Source organism: Fusarium phalaenopsidis, assembly GCF_050370095.1.
Source record: "Fusarium phalaenopsidis strain FUZ10S chromosome Unknown contig_32304, whole genome shotgun sequence".
Taxonomy (NCBI): domain Eukaryota; kingdom Fungi; phylum Ascomycota; class Sordariomycetes; order Hypocreales; family Nectriaceae; genus Fusarium; species Fusarium phalaenopsidis.
This window is the reverse complement of record NW_028145404.1, coordinates 1,506,463-1,526,380: the sequence shown is the minus strand read 5'-3', so window position 1 is coordinate 1,526,380 and position 19,918 is coordinate 1,506,463. Positions and strand designations below refer to the sequence as shown.

The window sequence follows — 19,918 nt, the reverse complement described above, 5'->3', positions numbered from 1 at the left end:
CTACCTAGGTATAAGGCAAAGATGCGCCCGGGGCTGTTTTGGCTGAGGGAGACATGTTTCAAGTTACAGTATACCTGTATTTGAGAGTGAATCTGAAATTGAGCCTGTGCTTGACTTTCCCAGGGAGGTGCTGTATGAAAGATTCAAGTGCCCTCGCCACACTGGTATTGAAACAGTATGTAATTGAGAAGTACTGTATTTAGAATACTTACAGAAAAAATACAAAGATTCAATATTCAATATCTATGTTCCTCAGCAATTGTACGGTCCTAATACTGCCGACGTTGAATTCATCCCACATTCAAGAACAAATGCACGGACCATTAAGTCACGTGACCCAACCGCTAGCCCGCCGGCCCATCGAGAGAGCTACGAAAAACTTCAAGACGCTCCCTCAGACGCCCGCACGCGACGACTCCCGACCCTCGAATTGAGCCAACCCCCAGCCCAATCCTCCAACACAATGGCCATGTCTTGCCGGTACGCCGCCCAGAGCTGTGCTCGCCAGCTCCGATCCGCCCGCGCCGCCCGGGCACCCGCACAGTTCCTCCGCGCCTCGGCGTCCTCGAGAAGGTGGAACTCGACCGAGGCGGCCCCCTCCAACCCCAAGATCGAAGCCATTGTCGACCAGATCAGCCAGCTGACCCTCCTGGAGACTTCCGACCTCGTTTCAAGCCTCAAAGTAGACCTCCCCGCTCAATTGGCCCTCTCCAATGGCTCCCCTCCAATATCACCCCGCTGACCTGGTATACCCTCATATAGACCAAGCTCAACATCCCCGATATGCCCATAGGCGGATTCGCCGCCGCCGCTCCCGCTGCTGCTGCCCCTGCTGCCGAGGAGGCCGAGGAGGCTGCCCCCGCCGCCGCCGAGAAGACGCTCTTCACGCTGAAGCTCCAAGGGTTCGAGACCGCCTCCAAGGCCAAGGTCATCAAGGAGGTCAAGAACATGCTCGGCCTGAGCTTGGTGGACAGCAAGAAGTTTGTCGAGAGCGCGCCCAAGATGATGAAGGAGAACGTGCCCAAGGAGGACGCCGAGAAGATCATCTCGGCCATGAAGGAGCTGGGCGCCACCGTGGTGATGGAGTAAGGCGGCTTCGCTCTGGGGCGACGAAACTAGCGACTTGGCACGATAGATGGCTGGATTGCATGTACAAAACATCTGTACTAGTATCTAACAACATTTACCCTCTTCAAAAAGACTCATGGGGGGTGCTCTTCAAATCACAGGGTGTTCCAGGGTAGTTGAGTTGGGGTGATGTGTATATGATGTATGAAAGGCTCCATGATAAAGACTTCATGATGAAGACTATAGGGAAACTAGAGTAGCCCAGTTGAATAACACCGGTGATGATACACTTTTTTTGCTTTCAGAAACCAAACTCTCCGAGAGATGGGCTTAAGTCACCATCCCACCAAACCATTGCCAAAACGACGGGTATCGATGATTTTTCTTTCAGTACCTCGATGCAAACCCAAATCCAAACGCCGTCCAAATGCCAATATGAGATGTATGATTAACGTTTCAGTCAATGACGGTTGCCATTCGCCGCTCGTTGGTGTTGACAACCCGGCTGCATTTCCATCTCTTTTCGAAAGTCGGCCAGCTCTTCGGTCAGTAACCGGTCGTCGTCCTCGCCAAAGTCGCTCGTGTCCTCCCACAGCCTGTTCATCTCTGCATTATCAACCTTGGGGATGGCCCATATGCTCTCTCGCTCACGCTTGTGGCGTTCACGGTCCTCCTCAATCCGCTGCTCAATCTGGCGCTTATCGAGCCGGTGAGGTGCGCTCCGCCGGCCTGGCTTGGGTATGGTCTGTGAGGGAGGCATATCCGTCATCTCGACGTCTCCGTTGGGAGAGGCCAGACCAAGGTCGTCGGCGTTGGTCTCTCGCTCCTTGATGACATCCTCTATCTGGGTGACCGTCTGAGACTCCAAGTATCCCTTGCCTTGGAGGCCTTGTAGAACCTTCCATGGGTGTAAGTCAAGGTCTCTTGAGTAGAAAAATCTGGGGTATTGGGATTGGGATCATGCATGGGTCAGCTCACCTTTCGAACCACCTTGACATTAGCAGCGCCAGACCCATCATCCGGAGCAACGGCATCGACGACACGAATAATATCACGTTGCATCATCCGAATGTAGTCTGTGTGCCCGTCACGCTGCGCCAGGTCTAGAAAGTGCTCGATGAAATACATGATATTGGCGCGAGTGTTCATGTTGTTCTAGCCACCTGGGTTAGCACTGACACCACATAGTGGATGGATGGTGATACATACTCGTTCGAGCTGCTCAAGGACACAGGAGTGCAAGTCCTCGTCCATGTCTTTGTACTTGAGGGCATATTGGGCGGCTTTTTGGGCGGATGCTACCGAGGCGTTGAGATGTTGGAGCTGGGAGGTGAAGCGCATGCGCACCTCAAAGGGGTCGGCCATGGTGAAGGGTAAGTGAGAGGGCAGCTAGCGGAACGAATGGGAGCAATCTCGACGGCAAATCTTAGCGACAGCGTGTGGAGTGTCTCGGAAGTTCGGAAGCTCGGTGACAGCAAAACAAAGGTATGAAGCTGTCACGACCAGGACCTAGCGAGACAAGCTCCAAGGTTCATGGATAGATAGACAGGGCTAGATTGTGACAGCTCTGAAGGGGATTTGTCGATGGAGGTTGGCGGTGGGGCGTTTCTCTTGTCTTGTCTTGTGCCACGTTGTGGCTGTGCTCGGGCTCCATCCTGAGGTGAGCCGTTTGGAGACCTCACCTCACCTCAGTGAACAGGCAAGTACCTACCAACGGGAATAACACGACACGTCTGTCTCACCGTCCCGCATTGTCGGGCGCCATTTTTTCTTTCCTTTTTCCTCTCAGGCACCTTGACACGACTCGACAGGCCCCAGCCCCGGGCCGGACTAGCCGAAGGTGTATCGCATGGGTCTAACCCGAACAGGCTGCCGGTGAAAGTGTTTTAAGTGTGTGCGTTCAGAGGGCATCGGCATCATGTTCAGGGGGGAGGACCCGCGGGGAGCGATGGCTACAGGGCCCGGACGAGGCTAGAAGCCCAGGTCTGGAAAGATTCGGAACGGCGAACGAACCAAAAGGTGAGAAGCGGCAGCGTTATGTCGCGCATTCTGGGGGGCACGGGCAATGGCCGTCATCATACAGTACATCTCATCTCCTGACAGGTTGAGGCGGTGGTGAGACTCTGAGGCCAGCACGCCCGTTCTCATTCGGTGCGTAGGTGTGTGTTTACTGTGGTGAGGTCCGTGAATAGCACCCTCCGTGAATAGCACCCGTCTCTATCTGTCCCCTCGCCCTCGCATTGCTACCCCTTAATCCATTTGCGTTCTTTTTCTTCTCTCCCAAGCCCAAGAGCCCAGGTATAGGTACCATAGAGGTAATGGATACGGGCCGTGACGGGGCAGAACGCGCATTGGGCAGCAAAGGCACCTTTCCGTTGCCTGGTAATTTTTCCATGCTACCAGCACAGTACATTGAAGCGTAAACAAGAGAAAATCGATGCCCATCTTACACCGTCAAATCTTTTAAAATCTCTCTTCTCCTTCGATTTCCCCAGCTTTTTCTTCTCGAATCTCCATCTCCCATCTCCCTCTCCTCCTCCTCCATCTCGCACCTCTACACCCCCTCCTCTGCTGTCCTTTTATACAAACTTTTTTACGCTTTTCTCCACTACACATCTTCTGTATATCCTCCTTCACCTCAGAAATCATGCCCAACACAATGGCTCTCACGCCTTACGGCTCAAATGGACCTACCGATCTCACTATGGCTGTTCTCGGTTGCGGTAAGTCATCCATCCCGAGATACGCGATATCGCACGGCACACCGCTGGATTGTACGACATGAGCCTCGTATAGATCCACCAAATACTGTGTCCTCTACGTTGCACATGGAGAATTTCCCTTGCTGATCATGAACCAGGCACCATGGGCGTCGCCATCCTCAGTGGCATCTTGAACTCGCTCGCCGATATGCAAGGTCCTAAGCCCCTGCAGATTCCCAGGTCAGGAGCCTCAACTCCCATGGACGAGGTGCCCCAGCGTCTCCCCTCTCGCTTCATCGCCAGCGTGGCCACTGCTGCCGGTGCCAAGCGTGTCAAGGGCACTCTCTGGGAGCACTCTTCCATTCTCAAGGTCGTCCACAACGACAACCTCTCCGCCGTCCAGCAGTCAGAGGTCGTTCTCCTGACCTGCAAGCCCTGGATGGTCAAGGAGATCCTCAGTGAACCCGGCATCGCAAAGGCCCTGCACGGCAAGCTACTCATCAGCGTTTGCACTGGTGTCACCGTTGAGGACATTGAGATTGCCCTCCACGGCGCCGTGCCCTCCAAGGACCCCAACGAGGACGGCCGTTGCCGTATCGTCCGGGCCATGTGCAACGCTGCTGCTGTGATCCGCGAGTCCATGACCGTTGTCGCCACCAGCAGCCCGCCTCTTGACTGTGCTACCGAGAGCCTTGTCACTTGGATCTTCAAGCGCATTGGCGATGTCGTCTACCTCCCTGCCCAGCACATGGATGCCTCAACAGCCTTGTGCGCTTCCGGCCCGGCCTTTTTCGCGCTTGTGCTAGAAGCCGCCATTGACGGCGCCGTCGCCATGGGAATTCCCCGCCATGACGCCCAGCGCATGGCCGTGCAGTCCATGAGGGGCATGACCGGCCTGGTCCAGAACGGCGAGCACCCGGCCCTGCTCCGGGAAAAGGTCTGCACCTCGGGAGGCTGCACCATCGGTGGAGTTCTGGTCATGGAGGAGGGCAGAGTCCGCGGCACCGTCTCAAGAGCCGTGCGGGAATCCGCCGTTGTGGCGAGTCAGCTCGGAAAGGGAGTTGAGGGTGTGAATGGAACAAGATTCCCCGGCCCTTCAAGTCTGCAATGAATAAACCACGACCGGGACGATGGGCCAGAGTCTGTAGAGGAGAAGCCTCAGCCCACTCCGGTCCCTGAGTCTCAGCCACAACCAGCTCAAGAAGACCCCCATGTCACTGAACCGGTCGAGGATCTCAAGCCAACACAAACACAAATCGAAGAATCGGAGCCAAAGCCGGCCGAAGAGTCGCGGCCAGAGCTTGGCCCTGATTCTTCTGACACATCTTTTTCCCTTAATTTGATCAGCACTTGGCAGGCCTTGCGAAATGTTTTTCGGAGCAACACTCACTTTTGTTAACGCGGGTTGTTTGTTAGGTTAGGTTGCATTGGGTAGACGGGGATATAGGTGCAATGGCTATTACATACATATATAAAAGGATAATACAGTTTTCTGTCCAAACCGTTCCCCAACTCCGAACCAACCAAACCAGCCGTCCGTTCCTTTGTGAAGATCCATCTCAGTATTAGGCACATCACTGGTATCTAGGCATCCTCCACACGAGCCTTCTTACTGCTTGAACCCTCCCCGTTTTCTTCCTGTAACTTTCGCTTACCATTCTTTGGCTCAGCTTGGGCATTCTTGGCCGAACGCTCACAAGCAGCCAGGATTCGCGCATACTCCAGTCCAACACCGTCCAAGGTATCGTCAAGCCTCTCGATCCGCTCATGAGGTTCGATTTGAGCAAGGAAGTCTTTGTTGTGACGGTAGAGGCGCTGCTTGGCAATCAGCTTCCAAACCCTCAGCTGGTGCTTGTCTGCTTTTGTCGGAGCTGGGCGCTTCTCGTCGATCGCCATTGTGGGCTGCACCGATTCCGGCAGTTGAGACATGAGGTACATCTCAAGGACACGTCCAAACTGACGAGGTGCAATCTTGGCCTTGAGGCGGATTGTTTCCAACTGGTCGCTGCCGACAATCAGTTTGGGGAGAGTTCCCTTCTTGGGAATCGTCACATCTGTGTCCAGTCGCAAGTTGCAGAATTCAGGCATCCCTTTGAGGAACTGCAGGTCGCAAATATCTCGCAAGAGATCAAACGCCTCATTCGGGTCTTCGACGGTAAACTCGTGTGTCTGCTCATGCTTATGATAGTATTCGAAAACGGTTTTGTAGAGGCGAGCGCCATTGCCCTTGCCCTGGAAAGGAGGCAAGATGATGAACTGAGACAGACGTGTTCTGCAGGGAAGCTCTGCGAGGTCCAGATCACCTGTTGGCAGCTCCCAGTCACCCCTTGGCGATGCCGGAGGCGTTGGGGGCCTGAAGTAGTAGAATCGGAAGAGAGTTGCGTAGCCGACAAAAATATATGTGCTCGTCTCTGCCACCGTTTCCTTCTTGTATAGCGAGAAAAAGGTCCATCGGTCGGCATCGGACAGATCAATCTCGCCAGAATCCAGGTCCTGGCCAATATAGCTACCTCCGTCGATGAAGAATGGGACCAAGATTTGTAGGCGACTGTTGAGCTGCTGAACTGCTTGGTCGGCCAGGTTTCCGCGCCAGATCTCGTACTGGCCGTCGGGCGCATCGATGGTCGTGTGCAGAGTGCCGGGAGGCGTCCAGTTCTCGCTCATCTGCTTGGAGCTGTCCTCGAAGTCGCTCGCCTTGGCAAAGGCGACTGTGTATGATTAGTATTTTACCATTCAAAGCAGACAAGACATAACATACTCTTGGGCAGGTGGTGGCCCTCTTCGAAGACCGCCTTCACATCTACGGGCTCGGGTCCACCAACAGCCTTGAACTTGCTGCTGTAGGATGTTTTCAAGTGCGGTCGCATGTCATTAGCGCGGTACCGCAGGTTGACCTTTAGGCCTTTGTACCCAAAGATCTGCTCATCCTCCCCGAAGAAAGAGTGGGTGAAACTAGGGTTGAATGCCGCGATAGTGGTAAGGCCGGTCTTTGATGGCGCCATCAAGCTGATGCGAATCGCTTCGTTGGCGTTGCTGAGCCCTTGAATTGAAGTCAGCACCATTGATTGCGCAAACGAAGCTGCGCGGGAGCTAGAGAGATACTTACACTCCTCAGCATTAGGCAAGCTAGCCATGATGTCGTCTACCGTCCTCTATTGTGATATTGATTCAATAAAAGGGTTGCAGAGCGTATGCGACACGATGCAAGAAGGCGTCGATTGGGAATGAAGAATTGCAATGGATGCGCCTCCGTTGCTGGAGTGAGTGTTCGGAAACTTGACCTACCCAAACGCGCTTGCCAGGGTGATGAAGCGCGCGTCTCACGCGATTCAATTAAGCCTAGCCAGGCACCCTTTTGCGCCCCAAATTTAAGGCCGCTTTTCAGAGATCGGGTTCGCGCCTGCCTCAAATGGCGCCAGAGAATGACGTAATATCACCCTTGAACAGTACGTACCTGGCGAACCCTGAGCCGGTCGGCCCGTGCCCCTGGGAATCGCAAATGTCAGTCAAGACTCTATCCTGGACTGGCCATCATCAGGCTTCCATCTCGCAAGCAACTCGTTAACCATGCGACTCGAGCCTTCGCCATGTTACACATCACAAGTAGTTCGTCGCCCGTCGGCTCCGCTATCTTCTCATGTCTTGCGCTACTAGTCATCTCTCTCGTCGTCCTCCTCATCTTACGATACTATCTCCCCCTCCGAACGACTCCGGCTTTTTATCTCCTCCCCATCTTCTTCGCCCTTTGGCTGCCCTCGATAGTCGTCATCCTCGTTCCGATCGATCTCGCCTCGAGTGCGACCACCGGAGATGAGGCAACAAGAGGAATATGGCTCCCTGAGCGAGTCCTTCTGGTATCATGGCGCATCACATACTGGTTGACCTTTGCATTGACTTGGTAGGACACATTTCCGGATCTGACTGCAAATTTGGCTGACTAGGTTTTAGGTTCATCCTCCCCATCCTCGCCGAATATGCTGATTCAGGATATCGAGAACCATACGACAAGTTCATGTACTCGGTTCGCAGCAATGCTATGTTTCACGCCATTGTCCTGAGCCTCGGATCGGTCGGTCTTATCTACGTCTTCGTCTACTATGGATTCAACTTCACTTCCGTCAAGGCACTTGTCATGGCTCTTGCATACTGTTGGGGATTGATCCTAGCCATCTATCTGATGGGTCACGGGTTGGTGTCGATTCCGCGCCGCCTCATGCGTGGCGCAAGCATAAGCGGACGATTGCGACGCCTTCAGAGCAAAGCCCCCAAAGTCTATGAGCAGATGGAGGACTCGATCGCGAATCTCGAAGATATTGAAGTGCAGGTTGTTGAGCTTGGGCGGCGCAAGACAGGCAGCGCCTTGGCCTTCCGCGACTGGATCGAAGAATTGCAAGAGATGGCCAACATTCCTGAATCTCAACCCCGACCATCGCGATTCGGCACTGGCACCGATAGCGCCATCATCCCGCATGTCATTACTGAAAAATATCTCGCCGATCTCACCAGGAAGTATGTGCGCGCGAGGCATACTCGATCCCGATACGTCAACGCATGGAGCGAGCTCGTTCAGGAAGCGGCCGAGACACAGAATATTTTGGACTCTGCAGGATCCAAGAAACTTGAACTCGGCGATGTTTCACCCCATGGCGGGTTCTGGGAAAAGATGGTGATACTGACTCCATATACCCGGTACCTGTACTACTACCATCTGTTGCCATACGGTCAGGTTCTTCTTGGCTTGTTCCTGGCGGCAGCATCGGCCTGTATCGTCTGGTCCGAGTTTGTCAAGATTGCGTTCCCCAAGCTGTCGGTCATCAGACTAACCGTCGTGCACCACTGGGTTGGTGACAAAGCCGAGGTCGGGTTCGCTGGTCAAGTCATCTCATCGCTTTGGATCTGCTACATGTGCGCAGCTGCTCTCATCTCAATGACTGAGGTCAAGGTCTGGCGCGGCCGGGCGCTCGTCCGTCGCAACACGGCTCATGAATCGGCCTTTTGGTACGCCATGCAGGTGGCCAAGCTCACTATCCCCATCTCGTACAACTTCGTGACCTTCCTGTCCAAGGACGTCTACAACAAGACCACATTTTACAAGTTCCTGGGTGTGCTGGTCGACTTTACACCACTGGGTCGCTATTTCGACGATCTCTTCCCTGTTCTGGTATTGTTCCCTGTCTTTGCTACCCTGTTCGGTATCTATGGCAGAGTCAAGAGGATTTTCGTGGGAATGGACGTGATGGATGATGAAGAGGACAACGCTGCTGGTTATGGCACCGGCTCCTGGCGTGAAGGCCGAGATCTCATTTCTCGGGAACTGGGAGGAAACACTCTCTTCCACCGCCGAGAGGATGCCCTCGCCAGAATAGCGGCAACAGGTACCTCAGGAGGCAGATCCGCTCCAGTGCTGTCTATTCCCTCTGCTCGCGGTGCCGCATCCTCACCTGCGCGATCTCCCGCTCGACCTGCCACCACGACTCGGGTACGGACATCAGCCTTTGGCCCTCACTGGAATGACGAACCACCAGAGGACGACAACATCTTCCAGATTCTGGGTCACCGCATGAAGAACACGTTCGACACCATCGAGGGACCCAAGTGGTTCCATGACATGAAGAAGCCCAAGTGGATGGGAGGTGACGACGATGACGACGCTGGTGCTGGTTCTTCTTCTGGGTCCGGGCCAGACTTTCGCAGATGGTTTGGAGGTGGCTCGAGTGAAGGCCAGATCCGCATCTAAGAGTCATTTTTACACATGGGTGGCGCAAGGTCTGCTTTTCTTAAAAAATAGGGATGCTCTTTTTTTTTCTGGTTGGATACACCGGCATGCTTTTCCCTTGATAGAGTCAGTCTAGGGCTAACAGCATTGCTCTGGAGTTTTTGGTCAAACCGTTTAACGTATCGATGCTCGAGCAAGAAAGAAGCTGATGTGTTTATGCGGAGTGCAATATATGGGTTAATGTTGACGTTTTATGGAGCTGGGATAGCGGTAATGTGGGATGTTTATAGGTAGTCAATTGTGTCAAAGGCATATATATTTCATCATATTCGTAAAAAGCCGGTCCGTGTCTATGAAGTGAAGTCGTCCATGTCGTGGTGCATGGTGCATGAATCTGTTCGTCAAAGTCGTAAAAGTATCGTCGTATCCAAGGTGTCACAAAGCCACCCAAACAGAAAACAAATAGTTCTTCCCGTCACCTTGGTTTCAAGGCTTTGGGGGCGGGTTGGCCGTGTTCCAGGTATTAGCCTTGCTCATGGTCCGCTTGCGCAAGGCAAACATGATCTCCTTTTCCATCTTGTCAATGTTCTTCTCCAGGTCTGCGTCGTCCTTCTTGTGCTGCTCCCGGCGACGCCTGTCGAGGTACATCCAGCACCCAACGATGAGAGCCGTGACAGGGACCGTTATAGCGAAGTAGACCCAGAGTTGGATAGAAACGACGGGGTCGGCATCTAAGAACCATTGTTAACAGAAAGGATGTGTAGAGGAGGGTGGTAAGATCAAACCTCTTCCAAAATCAAAGAATGTCATGCTAAAGACAGAGGCGAGATATGTTCCTGGGAGAAAGAGGGCACCCATGAGCGACAGAGTCTTCATGGCTGTGCTATCCCGCTTGCTGGCGTGAGCTATCCTCCTCTGTTCTCCGGCGATCTCGAGATTAAGCCGTGCCTCACGCTGCGACATGATGTTATAAAGCTGTGTCAAAGGTCAGTAGTGTTCCATAATCCAAGGATAGTAAGGACATACCGCTTCGCGTTGGACCTTGAGCCTTTCCAGAGTCGTATGGATATAGTTCTCCAATCCCGTAAGCTTCACCTTGTAAAAGTCAAGCCGAGCCACCATGCTCCGATGCAGCTTGTCGAGTTCCTTGCGCTGCTTGCGTTCAGCTTCACACATATCCTCGCTTGCACTTGTGTTCCACAGATAACGAAAGTTCTCCATAGCCTTCTCCATCTCCTTGGCAAGGGCCATGTACGCCTGGGGTCGCTTCCACATCACGTTGCCGTGGCATTCGACGAGGTCACGGTTCAGTCCGTCAACGTCTATGAGGCCGTCCTGGAAATACTGCTCTTGCTCCTCGACCTCATTTCGTAGACTGACGGCGTTTTCGAGTCGACGGAGCCAGTGCCGCGCCTTGCGCTGCTTGTTATCATTCTCTGGAGAGAGATCGTAGGAGAGGATGATGATGGGGAGCAACATCGGGTGGCCGACCTCAGCAGCGCAGGCTTGGAGGTGGACGAGGGTCTTTTCAACCTCAGAGCTGGGGGTTCCCTTGATGAAGCCAGTAGTTATGCCGGTCTTGAATGAGTAGGAGAGGAGCATCTCCCAGCCGCGCGTTTTGCCTTTCTTGAGCACATCTGACTTGCGGTGGATGATTTCTATCAACCAAGTCAGTAACAAGCCCTTTCATTAAAGTCAATAGAACTCACGCAAGTGAGGGTCATCGTCATCTTGGTCGTATGCGCACCAGAAGAAGGGCCCGACTACTGATGTCGTCTCGATGCCGCGAAAAGGCAGCCTCATCTCACGAACCATGGATGCGTACCTATCGCAAGGCAGCGAGATGACCTTTGACAAAAAGGTGTCATTGTGTTTAGCATTCTTCTGAACTCTGTGAAAATGGCGTTAATTGGCATTGTCTCATCGTGTCCAGCATCCAAGGAGGGCTCACATTAACCGAACACCACTCAGTAGTTTGGTGCCATGTCGCAGGTTGTCCGGTGGTGCAAAGGCGCCCTATTTTCATCAACTTGTGGTCTTCGAAGGTCTTGGCAGCTTGTCACTTACCCTCCGACGCAAAAAATTGTCAAACTCGTCATCTGGTAAAGGGTGCTCCTCGCAAGAATTATAAAAGGGATCCTGACGCAGATTAGATATGTCGTAAATCCATGACAGCTGAGTGACATACCGAATAATTGAAGATCTCGACGTAGCCCGTGTCCTCGTAAACAGTGCGACACTCATTGACATAATACCGAAACATATAATCGTCCATGGCGATTCTGAGCGCTGCCTCGATATCGATGTCGCTGCTGAAAGTCGTCGTCGCTGGACGCGTCTTCAAAGCGCCACCGCTTCAACTAGCCTGGGCCTGGTTCCCTCGAGCTAGTCGTTGCTTGGCGACGAGTATAATTGCGGAGGCGGCGACGCAAGGGTTGAGAAAGAGAGGTTGAAGGGAAGGGAAGGGACAAAGAATCGGTGAGAGAGAGGTACAGCACAGTACGGATGCAATGTCAGGATGACATTTGATAATCCTAGACCCCGACAATCAATATTTTTTTTTTCCTTCTGGTTCTCGGGTCTCCAATCCCCCCGAGTCGGCCGCTAACCCAGCCAGATCCAGACCTTGCCCGGCCTCTTCTTAAGCGGCCTCCTCAGCTGGCAGAAAGGTACCTGAAGGCTGAAGGAAAGGATCGTCCGTAAATGAATGGGTCTGTGCCTGGGATCGAATGCGAGTATTACCAACTGCGTCGTAGTAGTGACAATTCTTCCAGGGTGTCTCAAGTGTCGAGGTTGGTCATCCATCCCATCCCCCACCCAGCCCCGTGACTTTCTGCCTCAGCGAGACATCCATCTAGGCAAGTGCAAGTGCAAGTGCTGCTGCGTTCCAGTTCGCTCCTTCTTCTTGCGGCGGTCCGTCCCGTCCGCTCCACGATCCCCGCCGAAACCACCTCAGGTCGATAAACCCTCATTGGTATGAATCCATTGGCATTTTGCAGTAATTCACACTCGCACAACAAGAATTAGGTACCGACTAGGGATGCATTGATACTTGTTAATGCTGTTTCTGTATCCTACTTGAATAGGTAATAGACATGCTGTCTCCAATCGCACAGTCGTCACCCCCAGTAGTCCAACTCTTCCGTGTTTCCAACACAACCTTCATAGACAGCCTCACCCTTTTGACCCTCACTATCCGCAAGGCCCATCCCCAACCCAGGAACGTAGTCATACAAGAACCCATCCATATACTCCAGCAAGCACATCCTTAAAACTCCGTAAAGAGGTGTCCAAATCTGGCGCTTGTGTTAGCACATGTAACCAATTACCACACTTGTCTTCACTTACTCATCTGTTCCTCCTGTCTGGCCGTATTTCTCTGGGTCTTCAGGGTATCGGTCAAACTGGCTAGCGTCACCCGCACCAGCCTTGACTGGCGGCGTGTATGGCGCATCGATATCCTTTCTAGCCAGGCGATCCCAAGTAACTTCAGCGAACCAGGGGTGATTCTTCACATCCGCAGGTCCACCGTACAGGTTGCCCAATCGCTTTGTCAAATCGGCCGTGATCAGACGCTCCAGGAGATTCTGGGCATCTGCATTGACGTACGCTGGGTACTTGACCTTGCCCTTGAGAATGTTTTCGTAGATCTTCATCGGAGATCCACTGTCCCAGAAGGGCGTGTATCCGCAGAGCATTTCATATATCAGGATGCCCAATGACCACCTAATGCGCGCACGTCCATGTTAGCTTCGTTCCCCCCAATTGCGCACTTATCCACTCACCAATCCACAGACTTGTTGTATCCCTTGTTAGAGACGACTTCGGGGGCCAGGTAGTCGGGCGTGCCACACAGCGTCCATGTCTTGTCAGGCACTCGCTTCGCAAAGCCGAAATCTGTAATCTTGAGGTGGCCGTGTCGGTCAAGGAGCAGATTTTCTGGTTTCAGGTCTCGGTAGATGACGTTCTTGGAGTGCAGATACTCCAACGCTAGCGTCACCTCGGCGGCGTAAAACTTGGCAACTGGGTTCGGGAAACGCTTGAGAACATGTTAGCAGACTCTCTTTCAAGTCGCATTCGCAAGACTTACCCCCGACTTCCTGAGGAGCGAAAAAAGCTCGCCTCCTTCAACAAAATCCATCACCATGTACAGGTTCTTGGTATCTTGGAACGTGCCCCACAGAGTGATGAGGAAGGGATGCTTGACATCTGCCAGCATTCGTCGCTCGTCGTTGGTGTGCTCGACCTGCTTCATCTTGACTACTTGGGCCTTCTTGAGCACCTTGACTGCGTAGAAACGTTGGTTGTGCTTCGATTGGACCAGATGGACTCGGCCGAAGCTACCAGTTCCAAGTGTCCTCAAGATATCGAAATCACCCAACGAGTATTTGCCCTTGGTGACGCGCATCTGTGATCCGTTGCTGGGCTGCTGCTGATGGTTCGCCTGGTGCTGTTGCGGTTGCGCCTGTTGCTGCTGGTATTCGTGCTGTTGCGGTTGCATCGTCGGCTGAGGCATGGCCTGCTGCTGTTGTTGCTGAAGGACTGCGGGATCGGTGCCGGGGCTGACCGTCTGCGCGGATCGAGCTTCTATAGTTGATAGGTATTGCGAATTGGGCTGGCCGTTGTTGGCATAGGAGTTGCCCTGGGCATCGTGTTGATGCTGCTGAGGCGGATTGATGAGGTTAGTGATGCTTGGTAGGTTCTGCGGGTCGTGGTGCATCGCATTGCCCGTGACGTACGGGGGCTGCTGAACGTTGACCGAGTTCATCGTCTGCTGTCGCTCGGCGTCGCTGACTGCCGCCGTCTGCTGCGCCGGAGCAGAAGGCGGATTGGACTGAGGCGCGGTGCCTGCCTGGGCGTCGGGCTGTTGTTGAGGTTGGTGTTGCGGCTGCTGCTGCTGCTGGGCGCTAGGGTTGGTCTGGGCAGCTGGCACCGAGGTCGAGTTCCTCGAGGTTCGAGGCAGTAGCGACGAGCCAAAAGCCTTGGAGATGGACTTTGATCTGGAAGTTGGCGTGACAGGGCTGGTTGGATTTGAGGCCGGATCAGAGTTACCCTCTCTGGTCCGCTTTTTCTTGAGGAACCCCAGGGAAGGCATAGGGTAGTAGTGTGACGGATGGAGGAAGGAGAGGGGGAGGGAGATGTGAGAGAAGCGGGGAGAGGAGAGGCAGAATGGACCCAAAGTGAGGGAGGACTGGACTCTTGCAGATCACACCGTTTGCCGGATCAGTCGGTGGTGGGTAATGGCGATGGGGAGAGAGCGAAAGAGGGTGGGCGTAGGTAGGCGTGGGCGTGGGAACCGGCGTTTGAATGGCGATTGATGAAAGGCCTAAGGTAACTTGGTTTCCTCCGAGGAAGGAGAGTCCAGTCAGTACGTTGCCGAAGCGGTAGAAGGGCAAGGGCGGCGCCGCCTTGGAAGGATTCGAGCTGGTTAGGTGGTTTCGTGCTTCCCGGGAGCCAGCAAGAGGTCAGTGAGCTCGTCTCTGGCGCAGCCTAGCCTCTAAATGGAGCTCTCGAGTTCAGGGACAGAAGGTAGCAGCTGCAGGAGTGGGCAGCGCCGGACCAGGGCAGGGGTGGGCGTCAGAGCTGGCTGAGTCCTGGGTCTGGGTCTCTAACAAGCTTGTGGGGAGCTCTCAGCTTCAGCTGCTAAGGCCAGCAACAACAACAATCAACCTGGCAGAGGGGATTGCCCTGGATACAAGAGGGGTGACGGCCGGGGTTTGGTGTGATGCTGATGCGAACAAAGACTTCAAGAGCTTGGCACATTCCACCACGACAACAATTGAGGGACGGAACAGCTCCTGAGAGAAGAGGAACTGACGGTGGCTGACGAGTGGGGGAGTCTGTCTGTTGGTCTGTGTTCTGCGTGCGTTGCGTTACGTCTGCGTCCTGTGTGTCGCGCGCTGTTTGAACGACGAAACGACGGGGTCTTGCCGATTGACTTGTCCCTCCTCAATGGATCTGGGTCCGTATGAGAGGCAGTACTGTACGTACAGTAGTATGGTATGGTGACGGTTGCGAACAAGGTTTACCACGCTATGGTGATGTAGTGAAGCTTGCGCCAGTAAAAGGCACCCCTCTTTTATGATGGGATCAGCGATTGCGCACTGGGCTGATGGGCGCAGATGATGTCCTTTGCTCGCTTATGCTCTCTCGCTCGCCTGCTGGAGCTCAGTCAAGATGGGGCGTTTGAGAGCCGGCCGTCTAGTGGCAATTGGTCGATGGGCGATCTGCAGGTCTAGCAAGCAGTAGTCGAGGGTCAACAAGACGGACACGGGAGAGGGCGAGAAGAGACGAGAGCGAGAGGGGAGGAAACAAAGGGCGATGATGTCGTCGTTCAGGTAGAGTGGGACGGCACCCGCGCGGCGCCTCGGACAACTGTGGTGGGCCTGGACGAGATAGGTGCGGAATTGGCCAGAGTTCAAAGTCAGGAAGTAGAAGAGAGTTCGAGGGACAAAAGTCGAAAAATGTGATATGACGGGAAGAGCTGGGTATAGGGAGGATGGAAGAAGAGTTCAATCCATGTGGTAGAGAGATGGCAATGGATGGAATGGAAGGGAGAGCTTCTCCACGATGATGAAGACGACGACCTGAGCTCACTTCTGATGGAGAATGGATCCAATGGAGCTCTCCAGCAACTTAGGTTAGTTAGGTTCCGAGATGGATGGTGTGGGTTTGGCGGGGTTGAGTCTAGTGAGGAGGAGGTGAGTGAGGTGAGGCCATGGGTATGGGTGAGAATGACGGGAGCTTCCACACTCTTTGACTTGTCTCGCCGCGCTACGCCGCGACCGGAATATGACTAGGCCCAGCCCCAGCTTTGAGAGCTCGCATCATTCATCACCGTGACAGAAGCTCACAATCCCAATCCCGGCTCAGGTCTAGTCTAACTCGTGCGCGCCCGCAGGAACGGGCATTGAGTTCCTGAAGCCGGTGGAATGCAGATTTGCTGCTTTCAGGTCCCCTCGAGGAACGAGACTCGCGTGCAAGACGCCTTGAGGATAGGCATGGGCATTCGAGGTCGATACTCTCATGTAGATGTAGTAGCCCAGATGCCGAATGCATCATCGAGGGACATGCTGTTCCCAGTCCGGGACCGATCCTAAGTAGATAGGATAAGGCTCAGGATCACATGGACCACATAGTACAATTAGGCAGTCTAAAAGGAAGCTGTGGTCGCGGGTAAGTTTATGACCTGAATCTCTTCGTTAGCAATCCCGATTTCATACGTCAATGGCCAATTTGCTTCCATTGACGCCATCAGATTCACATTGATAGTAGATCAACCACCTCATTCCATTCATTGCGCCAGAATCTATTATCAGCCGTCATTACAGAGGACAGGGCTCGATTAGAGGGTTATCAGCAGTTGATTTTACTCTGGTTCCTGCATCGGCCGAGGCGATAGAATTCAGTATCACGGGCGACAGCCGAAACTCAGTGCAAGACATGGAGTCTTCCATAACATGGGTGTCTCTCAAGTTTGACGCCCCGGTCGGCTCTTGGTTGGTTTGTTCAACCTGGACAACTACCTGAAATACATGGACGGATAGGTTCATTTATCCCGTCTTGCCCAAATTAGAAGGGCTCCCCTTAAATGCTACTTTGATTGACGATGGATCGCAGAAATGGCGAAGGTGGCGGCTGTCTTTCTGTTCCCGCAGTACTTTGACTTGGCCTAGTAGTTCTCTTCCTTCCACCAAGCCCCTGATAGAAGCAACCCAAAATGAACTTCACGTGCGGGCATTCTTAATCAGAGCCACCTCGAAAACACACGGAAGAGGAAACGTGGGTTCCATAGATCCCGTGCCAATGTCAACTTAGCCGTTCAGCTCCCCTTTTCAGTGAGGCCATTCTGCCCCTGATTCCGTCATTTTGTCTTACCCTGCAGAGGGCCGTTTGCGACTGAAGGCTGGATTTCACGAGAATCTAGATGGAGTAAAATCCCACTGATTTATAAATGCTAACTATGTCAATAATAAAGCACGAACTTTGTAGTTTATCTATGTTGGTGGCTTGATGTTTGTGTTAACACAAGATCTATGCCTTTACACACCATATACGGCATCTTCCATCGGTGACCCCTTATTTAAAGCAGTCCACATCTAACAAGCCCGGCACGAACATCAACAACCTCCCGAATGCCCTCATTCACAGACAACCTCAATCTAACAAGAGCAACAAAAGAACTGATTTATTTTTTCAGATGGTATGTCACAGTGCTCCACCGGCTGGTAGCCCATCCCACCACTCTCGGTTTCCTACTCAAATACAAAAAAGGAAATATAGATGATGCCGTCGTCCAAAGCGGAGACGTGTCTGTCTTACATTCACCCATCAACGCGTTTCCATCTGCCCATTCCCCGATCCGCATCCACGCCCGTATGTGAGTGCCAGCCCACCAAATTAGAACCGGTGCGACTTGGCCTTGGCTCGGTAGGCCGTCCAGCCGACGTAGGCGCCGCCGACAACGATGATGAAGAGGATAATCTTGGTGAAGAACCATGTCCAGCTACCGCCCTCCTTCTGAACGTTGCTCTTGCTGCTGCTCTTGCGGCCCTTGTTCTTACCACCAGGGGACGCCTTGTTGCTGCTGCCAGGCTGAGTGTACAGGTTCTTGGCCGAGACTGAGATGATGTCGTGGTTGTCGCTAAGCTCACCAGTCTCAGCAGTGAAGCCGACGTAGGCAATGTTGGGGATCGCAGGGGGCTCGTCCAGCTCAAAGCAAGTCTGCCACTCGTCCTCAACCTTGTACTGGAGCTCCAGCTTGAGCTGCTTGTCCTGGAAGTAGGTCAGGCGCATCTTGGTGGGGATGCTCGCATGTCGGATGCCGCGCGCCGAGCAGCCAGCGAGCTCGGTGTGCTTTCCGTCGTTGGACTTGTCGTAGGTGGTCTGGCCGTCGCCGTGCATGGCCATGACATAGGGGAACACAACGCCGGGGCGGTTGTTCTTGTAGGTATCGACAAAGATTCCGAGACCCTCAAACTTGTCCGGTCCACCAAACACGGTTCCCTGCTGGGCTCGCTGGCGGGTGATCCACATGGCGAAGCCATCGCCGTAGAGCTGGTTCTTGCCCGAGATCTTGAACTCGACCTCAACCTGCCAGTTTGTGGCGGTGAGGGGCACACGAGAGTACATCCATCCCGATTGTGACGGGCGATCCGAGGTCAGTCGAATGTACCTATGATATGTCAACCCATGATCAAAGTATCACCATTGTCAGGGCGTCGGGGAAGCGTACGAGTCGGTTCGAATGATGGTGTCTCCTCCAAAGTCGTACCAGCGGCTTTGCATGTCCGAGTCGAGGTAGGGCTACGGGGTCATATAGCATTAGCCAAGGTGTCGATCTGTCATGCTCGCGTGCGCCGCAACTAACCTGGGTCAAGGAATGTGTCCTGAGCTAGAAGTCGTGAAAGTCAGCAAGAGTCCCTGTCCGCCACGCGAACGAGAAAACATACCGAAATGCTCTTAATGTTGCCATCTGGCTCAGCAGCGCTTGCGGTCCATGCGAGCGCACCAAGAAGCGCCGCCGATAGTGAGGGCAGCCGCATCATGAAAGCTGTGCCTCGATTTCCTCCGATTAAGTTGTTCGTCTCGATAGGGGCCAATGCGAATATTGGCTCGATACAGGCGCACGCCGCTCGTCTGCGTGGCTAAGGGATCGCGATGCTGGTGAGGAAAGAAATTGACCGTAGAGGTCGTTGTTGAAGTCGTCGTGACGTTGTGGGCAGGGTAGGTAGGGGGTTGTTAATCGGAGCAGGAGCTAGCACAAGTGTCCTCTTCCTCTGGCCGAGCCGATTTTAGGTGTGCTCTCCACAGTAGTACCTCCGTACCTTCTTTTCAGGTGCCTCGACCGCTCTGGCGGGCTCATGGGGCCCCTGATCTTTAAACCCTGCTGCCACTAGCTTGACGGGTCAAGCCACATACGCCACAGTCTCCTACTTACACTCATGGATCTCTTACCCGTGGATGTGGTAAAACCATTCTATGACTCGAGTATTGTAGTAGTTGAGAAGGCTTTATGGAAATCGAAATAAGGGGGCCTTCCATGACGATCATTCGTTGGTTCTAGATCCAAAGAGGATGTAAAGCCAGTCGACGAGTTTCATCATGGCTATGGGAATGTGTGGCTGAAAAACATTTTCCCCCATGGTTGCCAACCAACTGATACTCGGTCTCGGGATATGTAGCGCGATATGATAGTGAACCACGTCGTTTCTGGAAACCGAATTATGGAATAATTAGCTGGTATTCACACGAGTATCCAATTCCATATTCATCTTCAAAGAGATGTGTCTGCCCGCAGTCAAGTCGACCCTCGTGGCTTTACCTTCACACACTCTGTAGAAAGCCATGCCAGGCATTATAGTGACCGAATATCAGCACAGTAGAAATATGGATAACTGCCATCTCCAAAATAAGATCTACACACCCATAT

General features: G+C 53.4%; 8 protein-coding genes across 8 annotated transcripts; 3 read left to right on the top strand and 5 right to left on the bottom strand.

The window, feature by feature from the left end:
- Window positions 1-463: 463 nt before the first annotated feature.
- Window positions 464-1,089, top strand: LRP88_09774 (mitochondrial 54S ribosomal protein bL12m; the record flags this gene model as incomplete). The annotated part of the gene is made up of 2 exons (XM_083246252.1): window positions 464-682; window positions 763-1,089. 2 exons carry the CDS (start codon window positions 464-466, stop codon window positions 1,087-1,089), a joined length of 546 nt encoding a protein of 181 aa, XP_083097365.1.
- Window positions 1,090-1,528: 439 nt separating this feature from the next.
- LRP88_09773 (CTD kinase subunit gamma CTK3-domain-containing protein) lies at window positions 1,529-2,433 on the bottom strand (the record flags this gene model as incomplete). The annotated part of the gene is made up of 3 exons (XM_083246251.1): window positions 1,529-1,966; window positions 2,047-2,223; window positions 2,278-2,433. The coding sequence occupies 3 exons, from the start codon at window positions 2,431-2,433 to the stop codon at window positions 1,529-1,531; spliced, it is 771 nt and encodes a 256-aa protein (XP_083097364.1).
- A 1,282-nt stretch (window positions 2,434-3,715) lies between these two features.
- Window positions 3,716-4,881, top strand: LRP88_09772 (pyrroline-5-carboxylate reductase dimerization-domain-containing protein; the record flags this gene model as incomplete). Its single annotated transcript, XM_083246250.1, has 2 exons — window positions 3,716-3,791; window positions 3,929-4,881. The coding sequence occupies 2 exons, from the start codon at window positions 3,716-3,718 to the stop codon at window positions 4,879-4,881; spliced, it is 1,029 nt and encodes a 342-aa protein (XP_083097363.1).
- A 473-nt stretch (window positions 4,882-5,354) lies between these two features.
- Window positions 5,355-6,832, bottom strand: LRP88_09771 (histone acetyltransferase catalytic subunit HAT1; the record flags this gene model as incomplete). The annotated part of the gene is made up of 2 exons (XM_083246249.1): window positions 5,355-6,478; window positions 6,529-6,832. 2 exons carry the CDS (start codon window positions 6,830-6,832, stop codon window positions 5,355-5,357), a joined length of 1,428 nt encoding a protein of 475 aa, XP_083097362.1.
- A 525-nt stretch (window positions 6,833-7,357) lies between these two features.
- LRP88_09770 (LMBR1-like membrane protein-domain-containing protein) lies at window positions 7,358-9,507 on the top strand (the record flags this gene model as incomplete). Its single annotated transcript, XM_083246248.1, has 2 exons — window positions 7,358-7,668; window positions 7,719-9,507. 2 exons carry the CDS (start codon window positions 7,358-7,360, stop codon window positions 9,505-9,507), a joined length of 2,100 nt encoding a protein of 699 aa, XP_083097361.1.
- A 465-nt stretch (window positions 9,508-9,972) lies between these two features.
- LRP88_09769 (uncharacterized protein) lies at window positions 9,973-11,761 on the bottom strand (the record flags this gene model as incomplete). The annotated part of the gene is made up of 7 exons (XM_083246247.1): window positions 9,973-10,217; window positions 10,272-10,461; window positions 10,513-11,144; window positions 11,196-11,377; window positions 11,438-11,502; window positions 11,554-11,625; window positions 11,675-11,761. The coding sequence occupies 7 exons, from the start codon at window positions 11,759-11,761 to the stop codon at window positions 9,973-9,975; spliced, it is 1,473 nt and encodes a 490-aa protein (XP_083097360.1).
- A 993-nt stretch (window positions 11,762-12,754) lies between these two features.
- LRP88_09768 (cAMP-dependent protein kinase catalytic subunit TPK2 domain-containing protein) lies at window positions 12,755-14,581 on the bottom strand (the record flags this gene model as incomplete). Its single annotated transcript, XM_083246246.1, has 4 exons — window positions 12,755-12,782; window positions 12,835-13,212; window positions 13,272-13,525; window positions 13,577-14,581. The coding sequence occupies 4 exons, from the start codon at window positions 14,579-14,581 to the stop codon at window positions 12,755-12,757; spliced, it is 1,665 nt and encodes a 554-aa protein (XP_083097359.1).
- Window positions 14,582-17,886: 3,305 nt separating this feature from the next.
- Window positions 17,887-19,031, bottom strand: LRP88_09767 (concanavalin A-like lectin/glucanase domain-containing protein; the record flags this gene model as incomplete). Its single annotated transcript, XM_083246245.1, has 4 exons — window positions 17,887-18,661; window positions 18,722-18,792; window positions 18,857-18,880; window positions 18,939-19,031. 4 exons carry the CDS (start codon window positions 19,029-19,031, stop codon window positions 17,887-17,889), a joined length of 963 nt encoding a protein of 320 aa, XP_083097358.1.
- Window positions 19,032-19,918: the final 887 nt, after the last annotated feature.